Source organism: Pseudophryne corroboree, chromosome 4, assembly GCF_028390025.1.
Source record: "Pseudophryne corroboree isolate aPseCor3 chromosome 4, aPseCor3.hap2, whole genome shotgun sequence".
Lineage (NCBI taxonomy): Eukaryota > Metazoa > Chordata > Amphibia > Anura > Myobatrachidae > Pseudophryne > Pseudophryne corroboree.
Window position 1 is genome coordinate 593,101,977 of NC_086447.1, and position 14,059 is coordinate 593,116,035.

At 43.2% G+C, this 14,059-nt stretch overlaps 1 protein-coding gene across 2 annotated transcripts in view; it reads right to left on the reverse strand.

The window, feature by feature from the left end:
• Positions 1–14,059, reverse strand: part of PDE10A (phosphodiesterase 10A) — a 490,921-nt gene that overhangs the window by 75,158 nt on the left and 401,704 nt on the right. For both annotated transcript variants that reach the window (XM_063917548.1, XM_063917547.1), the window contains exons 14-16: positions 11,078–11,220; positions 7,737–7,820; positions 6,326–6,476 (exon numbers count right to left, since the gene is read on the reverse strand). In XM_063917548.1, coding sequence (XP_063773618.1) covers positions 6,326–6,476; positions 7,737–7,820; positions 11,078–11,220 — 378 coding nt within the window. The remainder of the gene's footprint in view (positions 1–6,325; positions 6,477–7,736; positions 7,821–11,077; positions 11,221–14,059) is intronic.

The window sequence follows — 14,059 nt, forward strand, 5'->3', positions numbered from 1 at the left end:
GTAGCCGCAGGCACCACAATAGGTTGGTTCAGGTGAAACGCTGAAACCACCTTAGGGAGAAACTGAGGACGAGTCCTCAATTCCGCCCTGTCCGAATGGAAAATCAGATAAGGGCTTTTACAGGATAAAGCCGCCAATTCTGACACGCGCCTGGCCCAGGCCAGGGCCAACAGCATGACCACTTTCCATGTGAGATTTTTAACTCCACAGATTTAAGTGGTTCAAACCAATGTGACTTTTGGAACCCAAAAAACTACATTGAGATTCCAAAGTGCCACTGGAGGCACAAAAGGAGGCTGTATATGCAGTACCCCTTTTACAAACGTCTGAACTTCAGGGACTGAAGCTAGTTCTTTTTGGAAGAAAATTGACAGGGCCGAAATTTGAACCTTAATGGACCCCAATTTCAGGCCCATAGACACTCCTGTTTGCAGGAAATGTAGGAATCGACCCAGTTGAATTTCCTCCGTCGGGCCTTACTGGCCTCGCACCACGCAACATATTTTCGCCAAATGCGGTGATAATGTTTTGCGGTTACATCCTTCCTGGCTTTGATCAGGATAGGGATGACTTCATCCGGAATGCCTTTTTTCCTTCAGGATCCGGTGTTCAACCGCCATGCCGTCAAACGCAGCCGCGGTAAGTCTTGGAACAGACAGGGTCCTTGTTGGAGCAGGTCCCTTCTTAGAGGTAGAGGCCACGGATCCTCCGTGAGCATCTCTTGAAGTTCCGGTTACCAAGTCCTTCTTGGCCAATCCGGAGCCACGAATATAGTGCTTACTCCTCTCCATCTTATCAATCTCAGTACCTTGGGTATGAGAGGCAGAGGAGGGAACACATACACTGACTGGTACACCCACGGTGTTACCAGAGCGTCTACAGCTATTGCCTGAGGGTCCCTTGACCTGGCGCAATACCTGTCGAGTTTTTCCCAACGGTTTATAATCATGTGGAAGACTTCTGGGTGAAGTCCCCACTCTCCCGGGTGGAGGTCGTGCTGAGGAAGTCTGCTTCCCAGTTGTCCACTCCCGGAATGAATACTGCTGACAGTGCTATCACATGATTTTCCGCCCAGCGAAGAATCCTTGCAGCTTCTGCCATTGCCCTCCTGCTTCTTGTGCCACCCTGTCTGTTTACGTGGGTGACTGCCGTGATGTTGTCCGACTGGATCAACACCGGCTGACCTTGAAGCAGAGGTCTTGCTAAGCTTAGAGCATTGTAAATGGCTCTTAGCTTCAGGATATTTATGTGAAGTGATATCTCCAGGCTTGACCATAAGCCCTGGATATTCCTTCCCTGTGTGACTGCTCCCCAGCCTCGCAGGCTGGCATCCGTGGTCACCAGGACCCAGTCCTGAATGCCGAATCTGCGGCCCTCTAGAAGATGAGCACTCTGCAACCACCACAGGAGGGACACCCTTGTCCTTGGTGACAGGGTTATCCGCTGATGCATCTGAAGATGCGACCCGGACCATTTGTCCAGCAGGTCCCACTGGAAAGTTCTTGCGTGGAATCTGCCGAATGGGATTGCTTCGTAGGAAGCCACCATTTTACCCAGAACCCTTGTGCATTGATGCACTGAGACTTGGCTCGGTTTTAGGAGGTTCCTGACTAGCTCGGATAACTCCCTGTCTTTCCCCTCCGGGAGAAACACCTTTTTCTGGACTGTGTCCAGGATCATCCCTAGGAACAGAAGACAAGTCGTCGGAACCAGCTGCGATTTTGGAATATTGAGAATCCAATCGTGCTGCCGCAACACTACCTGAGATAGTGCTACACCGACCTCCAACTGTTCCCTGGATCTTACCCTTATCAGGGAATCGTCCAAGTAAGGGATAACTAAAATTCCCTTCCTTCGAAGGAATATCATCATTTCGGCCATTACCTTGGTAAAGACCCGGGGTGCCGTGGACCATCCATACGGCAGCGTCTGAACTGATAGTGACAGTTCTGTACCATAAACCTGAGGTACCCTTGGTGAGAAGGGTAAATTTTGACATGAAGGTAAGCATCCTTGATGTCCCAAGACATCATGTAGTCCCCTTCTTCCAGGTTCGCAATCACTGCTCTGAGTGACTCAATCTTGAATTTGAACCTCTGTATGTAAGTGTTCAAAGATTTTAGATTTAGAATCGGTCTCACCGAGCCGTCCGGCTTCGGTACCACAACAGTGTGGAATAATACCCCGTTCCCTGTTGCAGGAGGGGTACCTTGATTATCACCTGCTGGGAATACAGCTTGTGAATGGCTTCCAAAACTGTCTCCCTGTCAGAAGGAGACATCGGTAAAGCCGACTTTAGGAAAACGGCGAGGGGGAGACGTCTCGAATTCTAATTTGTACCCCTGAGATATCACCTGAAGGATCCAGGGGTCTTCTTGCGAGTGAGCCCACTGCGCGCTGAAATTCATTGAGACGGGCCCCCCACCGTGCCTGATTCTGCTTGTAAAGCCCCAGCGTTATACTGAGGGCTTGGCAGAGGCGGGAGAGGGTTTCTGTTCCTGGGAACTGGCTGATTTCTGCAGCCTTTTTCCTCTCCCTCTGTCACGGGGCAGAAATGAGGAACATTTTGCCCGCTTGTCCACGAAAAGACTGCGCCTGATAATACGGCGTCTTCTCATGTTGAGAGGCGACCTGGGGTACAAACGTGGATTTCCCAGCTGTTGCCGTGGCCACCAGGTCTGAAACACCGACCCCAAATAACTCCTCCCCTTATTAAGGCAATACTTCCAAATGCCGTTTGGAATACGCATCACCTGACCACTGACGTGTCCATAACCCTCTACTGGTAGAAATGGACAACGCACTTAGACTTGATGCCAGTCGGCAAATATTCCGCTGTGCATCACGCATATATAGAAATGCATCTTTTAAATGCTCTATAGGCAAAAATCTACTGTCCCTATCTAGGGTATCAATATTTTCAGTCAGGGAATCCGACCACGCCAACCCAGCACTGCACATCCAGGCTGAGGCGATTGCTGGTCGCAGTATAACACCAGTATGTGTGTAAATACATTTTAGGATACCCTCCTGCTTTCTATCAGCAGGATCCTTAAGGGCGGCCATCTCAGGAGAGGGTAGAGCCCTTACAAGCGTGTGAGCGCTTTATCCACCCTAGGGGGTGTTTCCCAACGCACCCTAACCTCTGGCGGGAAAGGATATAATGCCAATAACATTTTAGAAATTATCAGTTGTTATCGGGGGAAAACCACGCATCATCACACACCTCATTTAATTTCTCTGATTCAGGAAAACTACAGGTAGTTTTTCCTCACCGAACATAATACCCCTTTTTGGTGGTACTCGTATTATCAGAAATGTGTAAAACATTTTTCATTGCCTCAATCATGTAACGTGTGGCCCTACTGGAAGTCACATTTGTCTCTTCACCGTCGACACTGGAGTCAGTATCCGTGACGGCATCTATATCTGCCATCTGAGGTAACGGGCGCTTTAGAGCCCCTGACGGCCTATGAGACGTCTGGACAGGCACAAGCTGAGTAGCCGGCTGTCTCATGTCAACCACTGTCTTTTATACAGAGCTGACACTGTCACGTAATTCCTTCCAACAGTTCATCCACTCAGGTGTCGACCCCCTAGGGGGTGACATCACTATTACAGGCAATCTGCTCCGTCTCCACATCATTTTTCTCCTCATACATGTCGACACAAACGTACCGACATACAGCACACACACAGGGAATGCTCTGATAGAGGACAGGACCCCGCTAGCCCTTTGGGGAGACAGAGGGAGAGTTTGCCAGCACACACCAGAGCGCTATATATATACAGGGATAACCTTATATAAGTGTTTTTCCCCTTATAGCTGCTGTATTGTTAATACTGCGCCTAATTAGTGCCCCCCTCTCTTTTTTAACCCTTTCTGTAGTGACTGCAGGGGAGAGCCAGGGGAGCTTCCCTCCAACTGAGCTGTGAGGGAAAATGGCGCCAGTGTGCTGAGGAGATAGGCTCCGCCCCTTTTTCGCGGACTTTTCTCCTGCTTTTTTATGGATTCTGGCAGGGGTTAAAATTCATCCATATAGCCCTGGGGGCTATATGTGATGTATTTTCGCCAGCCAAGGTGTTTTTATTGCTGCTCAGGGCGCCCGCCCCTAGCGCCCTGCACCCTCAGTGACCGAAGTGTGAAGTGTGCTGAGGAGCAATGGCGCACAGCTGCAGTGCTGTGCGCTACCTTGGTGAAGACAGGATGTCTTCTGCCGACGATTTTCCGGACCTCTTCTGTCTTCTGGCTCTGTAAGGGGGCCGGCGGCGCGGCTCTGGGACCCATCCATGGCTGGGCCTGTGATCGTCCCTCTGGAGCTAATGTCCAGTAGCCTAAGAAGCCCAATCCACTCTGCACGCAGGTGAATTCGCTTCTTCTCCCCTTAGTCCCTCGATGCAGTGAGCCTGTTGCCAGCAGGTCTCACTGAAAATAAAAAACCTAAACTAAAACTTTCACTAAGAAGCTCAGGAGAGCCCCTAGTGTGCACCCTTCTCGTTCGGGCACAGAGATCTAACTGAGGCTTGGAGGAGGGTCATAGGGGGAGGAGCCAGTGCACACCAGATAGTCCTAAAGCTTTCTTTAGATGTGCCCAGTCTCCTGCGGAGCCGCTATTCCCCATGGTCCTTACGGAGTCCCCAGCATCCACTTAGGACGTTGGAGAAAAACAAATAAATATGCAATAAGCATAATATGAAATGCCAAAAGTATCTTATCTTAAGATATTACAGGCATATTACATAGAGTGTATATTTTGCATAGCAGCAGCTGTGTATCACTTCAGGGTTTTACAATGGGGATTCATGATGGTCTGGGGTCAGAGCCTGGGAAGACCCCATTTGTTTCAGTAGAAGTTACACTCTGTCAGGCCCAGCGCTACCCATTCAGCAAAGGGATCCAGAGCAGGTAGGCGCCAGGCTGGAGAGGCGCTCTCCCTGCTCTGCATCCATGTGCTGAGCTGATATCCCTGCTGCTGCTGGCTGCTGCGCCTGTCACTTGAAGCCTCCTCTTCCCCTCCCCTGTAAGTCTGTGACACTGCAATAGCGTGCGGAGCAGCGGGACCTAAAAAGGGGCTAAACTACACGGGACTGAGGGGCAGGGCTACACAAGAGAATGAGTTGCTCCAGCAGCCAGACTTCCTTAGGTAAGTGTGGATGGAAAGAGAGTTGGTGAGTGAAAGTCTGTTGGTGAGTGAAGGCGAGTGAAAGTAAGTGAAAGTGTGTGTGTGTGTGTGTGTGTGTGTGTGTGTGTGTGTGTGTGTGTGTGTAAATGCAGTGCATCTGGAAAGTATTCACAGCGCTTCACTTTTTCCACATTTTGTTATGTTACAGCCTTATTCCAAAATGGAATAAATTATTTCCCCCCCTAAAATTTCTACACACAATACCCCATAATGACAACGTAAAAAAAAGTTTTTTTTGAGATTTTTGCAAATTTATTAAAAATAAAAAACTAAGAAATCACATGTACTTAAGTATTCACTACCCAAAAAACTGGGGGTCTGCCGCAGAAAAATGGGAGTGAAAGTATGCCCAGTATGCTCCCAGCAGAGCTCAAGCACTGCAAGCCTTTACCTCAGTATGCTTATTTTCCCATAAATTCAGACCCACAACGAATATAGATTAATAGACTATTACCATATTTGGCAAGGGGAAACAAGTAGGTTATATGTATAATGTTGTTCTGTTTAAACTGGAACAAACAATATACAGATGTGTCCCCTCATACACCTAGCCTCAATATGCCATGCCGCACAAGACGCCTGGCACAAGTGAGCCATGCCGAGTGGTGTAGTGGATTGTTCTCCTGATTGTGCATCTTAATCTCAATGCGAGGCAACAAAAACCACATCATGACTGCTGTGATTAATTTGATATGCAACTCTGTGTGCAACTCCATATCTATATACAATGGCAAGAAAAAAATAGTAGCGGTCGCTGCATCATAGCACCTCATTCAGTCGCACACAAGTGTTGCATAACAAATGAATCAGTGCAGTCTCGTGAAGTGGTCTTGTCGCATTGCACATTTGGGCAAAAAAAAGGGGAAAAAGATGCTCGCGGAAGCAGAACTGTACAGAAACCCGGAACGCCAAGGTGCGATGTTTGGCATGACAGAAGCAATAGTGTATGAGGACACATCTGTATTAAACTAATGATTTGTACAGTACTAATTCTAAGGAATTAGCAAAATACTTCAAAGGGTTTTTATGGACTGAAAAACTTAGATGTCTTTACATCTAAGTTTTTGCATGTTTCATATAATGTATTGTAGAATGAAAATACACTCTACTTATGTAATTAAACACACAAAATAACATCCTACCTCCAAGTCTGTGAATAGTTCTTGGTTACGTTGCAATATAACATACATGCAATGAGAGACAGTTACAGCATGTTTCCAATTATGATAAGGTACACGACGATAGTTCTTTTTCACAGACATAGTGAAACGACACAACTTTTCAAGCTCAAAGCTGGAAAAAAAAATCAAAACATTTTAAGAAATATATCTTAAATCTATATAAGATTCTGAATAGTAAGATATTTAAAATGCTGGTTGAAAAAGATTAAAACAATACCAATAAATTCATAAATTATGGTCAATATAAGATAAACCTACAGATATCCTCCCTCAGCTAGCCCACCACATGCATATGCATCGCAGGTGTGATTATTCGCAGGAGTGTGTGCACCATGCAATCTTGTGGATCGTGGGTGCAAAAACAATGCCTGCGCACATTTGCGGGCACGCTAGCTATGACAAATAACTTGTGTTTGCTGTGGCTAGCGGCAAAGATGGCGTACTCATCTACATTAACCATTTGCATACGGAGCCATCTCATGCCGCTGCCCACTTCCCTGACCAGTCAGAAAGTTTAATCCGCCATTTGCTAAAAATGTACATAAGAAGTAAAACAAATAACATTTATAAAAATATCATGTCCATACACTTCTAACTGTATGGTTCACGTTTGGTTAATAAATTCCTGGGGGTATATGTAATAGGGTCAGAGTTTGCTGGAGATGTGGAATGTCGGGCGAGAATGGCCATTTTTTTTTTGTAATCATGTAGTTTTTATTTTGGGGGAGAAATATACAATTCAGCAGAAAACAACGTGACAGATATATAAACAATAAACAAGTGGCTGAAAGGCCAGTATGAATACAGGTACATAAAATTTCTCCAAGATAGTAATAAAAAGGAAAGAACGTGTAGTATGCTAATCTTCATATATAGAGATTTGAGACATATGTAGTAAGACGTTTTTGGAGGGCAGGAAGATACAAGAACAGAAAGAGGAGTGGGCTCTTAAAGTTCCGAGCTATAGTAGATACAGTAAATATTTAGCGAGGCAGATAGGAAAAGTAGGTAGGAAGGGAGGAACAGAAAAGAGAAATCAAGAGATATAGAAGAAAGAAGAAAAAGAAAAAGGAAAGGTTCTCCTAAGAGTCGGGGGTCTGAGAAGTAGAGAGGAAATGAGGGGAGGGAAGAAAAAAAAAAAAAAAAAAGGAGGGTGGGTTTTTTTTTGGGGGGGGGGGGGAGATAATTGAGAATGGCCGTATTTTTATAGCGGCAATTATTTACAAGGCAAAACCAAGTTGTTTAAAAGTATGGCTATTCTTGGCCGACATCCCGCACCTATGGAAACCTTGGACCCTATTATAAATACCCCCTGGTCTACTGTTCACAACCTTTTAAAAAAGTTACATATAAAAATATAATAAATTCTTACCAGGTTTTACCACAAGACTGATGTATCATATACACATAAATGGCTGGCCATAGGTCCTCAAATGGTTGAATGTCAAAGTGGTATCTGAAAAACACAAAAGAAAATGTTATACACAAACCAGTAACCTTGATTTATAACCATTCCATAATAATTTGTATACATAATATCCAACTTGTGAATTAAAGTGATAACCTTCGTTTAGGCTTTTATCTTTTAGCCAATGATAAACCACAATAGACTAGATTGTATAGGTTTCATTCTTGCATTAAAGAGCCAAATGCTCTTTGTAAAACTTTTGCTTGTATTTCAAAATCTGCAGGTGTCACTGTTCCCACAGCTATATGCAACTTGCAACAGGAACGGTCTTCAGTAAAGATCATCATATCGAGGAACATAAAATATGAAAGAAATGACACAATGTTCTAATAAATAATGCAGTAATTATATTTCTCTCTGCAAACATTATTAAAAATTATACTTTTATTTTTACAACGCATCAATAATCCTGATGACTGGAATCATTAATATCTGAAAATATCACACTAGCATTAGCATCATGACAAATCAGTGAGTGGCTATATTGTACTTAAACCTATGCTTTAATAAGCAAATTCATTATATAAGTAATCGATGGTAAATACTGGCTGCATCTGAATGTAGAGTTAATTATATCAAGATAAAAAAAAAAAATCAAAACAAAAAATCAAGTGCTGCTCTGGGTGTTTCTTCCAGGCAGCTGAAATAATGGTGTCAGTTTCCACAATAAGAATAGAATAATACAATCATCGCTAAATCAGGACCCCAACACTATCTTTACGGAACTCGTAATAATTTACCCTGGGCTGGATGGTATTTTAATATTTAGATTATCAACTAACCCATTTACATTAACTAGGCCCATTTAGTTTATCAACTAACAGTACAATTGGAGGAGAAGGAACCTCCACATATACACGGTGGAGTCACATTATTATGACCACCACCTATATTTGACGTTGGCAGCTCGTAGTGCATGAAGTATGTCACATGTTGTGCACTGGTCTGGTGGGTATATAAGGCGTGCAATAGGTGGTCTGCACACATATCCCTCGTTGCGGTCATGGGTAAAAAGGGCGATGTATCAGAGTTGCAAAAGGGATGATTATCGGCTTTTGGGCCAAGGGTGGCAGTATTTCTGATACAGCGCAGTTTGTGAACTGTTTACGTGCTGCTGTGGTGAAGGTGTATTGTGACTGGACAAATGGCATTATTTGCGAATAACGGACGTGGAAACTGCGGAGCACCAGGTGCCACTGATGTGGGAGATTAACGTCGGCTACGAACAGTGCATGGCAGCCGACTGACGCTGCAGTGGAGCAGGTCACTGTCAAAATGAACTTGGGGGCTACCAGACGTGTGTCTAAAATGACAGTTCAGCCCGTCTAGCTGCTATCAATGCTGCACACGGCGGTTGCACTGGCTATTAGCTGCTGGTCATAAGTGACCTGACTGTGTAGTATGCCTTTATCTGCAGACTTATTTATTTCTAAGGACTTACAAATGCATGCTGCCATCTAATGAATTGTTTTATAGCTATTTTATCTTAACTATTGTCTTTTAATAATGTTATTCTTGTATTTCATCCCCTTAAACAGTTGATAAATATTTAAAAGCCTTGAGGCCACTAGTGCGCTGTTTATCTTTGTTTTCATTATTGCATTTGAATGTAGCCCACAAATACTGGGCAGCTTTATTTGGACACTGCAATAAAGAATTTATGGGCACGTTCCTCTCAAACCTAAATCTCTCTGTAGAGTTAAAAACCGCCCCATCTGCAATGCAACATGGATTTGCCCCGATACTTTCTGTTTCTTGCTTTACCATCAACTCTGAGAACATTCGTACATGCAAAATCGTGTTAATGTCAGTGACCATGGTTGACACAGTGGTGTTTGACCCAATGACACAAAGATGGCTGCTGTTTAAGCTATTACAGAACAAAATAATTATTACTGAGTTCGGGCAGCCTAGATAACATGATACACCAAAATTTGGGAGATCAGAACAGATCTGGATTAAAGGTTTGGAAGGACACTTAAGGGAGGCCGCTATGACCCAGCATCACTCAGTCACAAAACACAACATACAGTCACACAGACACAGACATACACAGAGGGATACATACTCAGGATTGTCTGACGCATATACAGGGACACACAGATATACAGACTGAGGCATACAATATGAGGACTGCTGCAGCTCCACCCCTTCCTTTCTCCCATGGTGGCTGCAGGAGTTAAGCTGGGCAGAGGTACTAAGCTTTGGAGATTTATACAGTATAGATAGATGAACTACCAACTAATCAGCTCCTCACTGTCAGTTTTCAAACGCAGGGCGGGATGTACTAAAGCAGAAATGCGGTAAAAACCCCACTTTCAGGGTTCTTACCTCATTTCCAAATGTATGAAAGCCTCGGGGCTCCAGCACAGAGGGTAATGCCAGCTATAGCCTATGGGCTTCCTTTTCCATGTTGCACTGTGTGAGGGATCTAATAGATCCCTCCTGGCATGCCCCATGGCCGCACGCGCAGATGTATTCCCGGGTCATGGAGCTGACTGGCTGGTACCTGATCTCTCTCCACATTATCACTCTCCAAAAGCTTAGTATATCCTCGAAGTGTATGGCCAGGATATCTGATTAGTTTCAGCTGGTAAGATAAAATGTCTGTTAGTCTGACAATGTATGCCCAGAATAAGACTATATAGTGCTTTGTAGCCTAACCCCCTACTTGGAATACAACCCCTCTTTCTCCAAAATTCTGCTCCACAGTGTGTAACTTAACTGTATGAAGCACATATCCTCTGTGTTTGTCAGACTTAAGGGCCCCATACACTAGAACGTTAATGCCCGATTTCATCCAATTTCTGGAAAATATATCGGGTGAAATCTGGCATTTTGGAGGTGTATCTGTCTGATCCGATGCGTGTTTCCGTGAGGGTCGGATCGGCTTCCCTAGATCGTTAGTGCTGCACTCGTGATATGTCGGTTCCCACAGGCATGGCTGGGATCGCATACGATATATCGCATGCAAACTGTACCAAATCGTATGGAACCACTCCCGGGAAGCTCCCGGGAGAGTTCAAGGGAAATCACCTCTGACTTCAGCCTCAGGACATATCGTTGTAGTGTATGGGGCCCTTACATCAGACAGACCATCGTTTTCTAGGCCTTTCAATACATTACCAGAAGTTTTCTTACATACTGTATATTATGTCTTCATCAGAATGTATCCTAGCTCTGTGCTACATGTCTAGTTTCTGATGTTTACAATCTTACTGTATATTTAATTTAAAAAAACTCACAATTCAATCTCTTTACAAAGAGGTGCTGGAAGGGTACAATTCTTCAGGTTCTGCCATTCTTCTGAAGTACAGATGCTGTGATAGGACAATTTCTCTAAAGTCACCCGGTAAATGCACTCCGAATGCCGTATTCTATGGTACATCTAATTGAAAAAATAAATATTAAAATAGGTGGGGAACACAGAATTTTAACAGTAAATTAAACTAAGACCATTTTGCTCTTTACTAGTTGCATTCATTCCAACTTTAAACTTATTAAACTATTCATGAATATCCATAGTTACCTACTATTATCCAGAAGTAATATTAATACTGTATGTATAATTTGTAGCAGAGAAGGGAAAGGGGTGACATGATGGAAACTTTCAAATGGGTTGGGTACAATATCCCAACATTCATCATGCAGACCGTCAGAATCCATACAGCAGAATCCTGACATTCAAAATCCAGGCAGATTTTATTTAGTATTGTAACAGTAGTAATAATAATAATAATAATTTTATCTATCTAGCACTCTTTTTTCAATAGGGCTCAAGGCCTTTAACAGATAGAATGTACATAATACAGTACGGATGGTGTAATGGTTAGCATTACTGCCTCACAGCACTAAGGTCATGGGTTCCATTCCCACCATGGCTCTACCTGTGCAGAGTTTGTATATTCTTCCCGTACTCGTGTGGGTTTCCTCCGGGTACTCCGGTTTCCTCCCACTAATCCAAAAATATACTGGTAGGTTAATTGGATCCCAACACAAATGAACCCTAGCGTGATTGTGTGTGCATGTACATGTGGTAGGGAATATAGATTGTAAGCTCCACTGGGGCAGGGACCGATGTGAATGGGTAAATATTCTCTGTAAAGCGCTGCGGAATATGTGTGCGCTATATAAATAACTGTTACTAAATAATAAATAAATAAATAATACAGTACAGAAACAATGAAGTACAGAAAAGCTTTTCATAAATACAGTATGGAGTTACTTAAGTAAATGTTTGAGTAAACAGGTAAATCTTGAGTCTAGAGGTCTTGAGTTTTTGAAGGATTCTAGCGTTTACAGATGAATTCCGTAAGATTCTGGGTACTGCTAAAAGTACCTTTATCTATAAATCCTGAGGGGTAGTATGGAAAGTCAATAAGCCAATCTTGAAATAGATGTCATTTGACGTGAAGAAAGATGGAAATTCACACCAGTGCCCTTTTTTACACAGATTCAGGCTCATTTGCACACAGATGTACAAATGTTACACCTCAAATTGATCAGTGGAAGCTAGCAATATAGTCTTGTCACTTCCAGATGTTTTATTTATGCAAATAAGTTGCACATTTTTAGGGAAAAGCCACTTAGCGCAGCCAAGTTTCCAGGGATCTGACACACAGAGTAGGGCTATTTGTTTCCCAACTGCTGATAATTTGTATTACACACATCTAGCTTTTATTTCATGGACTAAAGCCATTCACCATCTGTGAAAGTCTAAACTTTATCAAGAACTAATTTATGTTGACATTGTGGTTTTTATACATACTGGTTGAATGAAACTAGAGCAGTGGCTCTCAAACTGTATGTCATGGCACCCTGGGGTGCCTCGGGACACTTGCAGGGGTGCCTCGAATTGGTGGTCCAGGACCAATTAAAATTATTTATGTCAAATTAATAGGCAAAACCAGTGCTGGTGACTGTCAATGATAAAATACGTGGACAAACAGAAGCAAATCTTGTCCCTCACTACACAGTTGAACCTAAGGATGAAATATAAACACAATCTACTTAATTTAATATGTATTTTTACATTTCTCAATAAGAAACTTTTGGCCTAGCGGTGCCGTGAAAAAAATTCTGATACTCTAGGGCGCCGTGATTCAAAAAAGTTTGGGAACCACTGCACTAGAGTAAGAAACACACACTCTGTATCACTGCTGCACGTGTACATGAACAATTATTTCTGTGAGCAGGTTTTTATTACAACATTGTTTAATTGCTGCTACATTTTGAATAGTAAACAATGTATACTTATTATTTTCTCAGCCTTATTGTTTATTTAGACACATGTAAGCGGATATCCAATTACCTGCGACAGTGGCAATGCTGCAAAAAATGGGGATTTTCGCTATTTTTTTTAATCACCCCTGTCAAATTAGCTTGCACAAAAAATTCCTTTTTTTGTGGAAAAATACATAGGTCCCATGAAAAGCCAGGGAACTTTGTATTTTTGCTGCACTTTTCGTGGATAAAACGGGCACTTAGCACAGATTATGCTTTGCATGCCTCCATAATACCCAGTAATTGGCAGCATCGGGGGGGGGGGGGGGGGGGGATTAACTCCGGCATTGAGGATAACTGGATAGCCCCTGGAAAATCTATTATCCTTGGTAAATTACAGGGGATAATTGGATACCACTCTATGTATGCCTAAGCATTGGACCCAGCTTTTTCATGTTGTATATCTGAAGCAGTCCAGGTTTAACTGTTTTCCAGAAATCCAATGTGGCTGGACGAGGTATTTCTGGGATACATGGCCCAAATACATCAAAAGTTAATGATAACCAGCACTGCCACACCATTTATGATTGGCAGTTTGAGAATGCTCCTCGGATGTGGATTGGTGCTGTCTTCATTGAAGGCAAATATTTTATGTTTTCTTATGCATGTTTAAGAGAATATTACAAATTGAGCCAGTGATATGAGGTGCAATTGTGGCTTCAGTAGAAAGTAGTCTCATATTGCGCATTACTGCTTACTTGCTTTACCTGGGTTTTCAGAACTACACAAACAGAATATTTATGATTGTACAAAATCTGGTGAATGGCAATAAAGAGATTGTGTTTACTGCATAGAAATCATAAAATCTGATTTATTTTAAAGTTAATTTGGTGTCTTTTAGCATGTCCTGACGCGCTGAAAAACTAGGATTTACGCCACTCGGGGCAAGGTAGTAATTTTCACGCCCACCTCACCCCCCCCCCCCCCCCCCCCCCAAAAAAAAA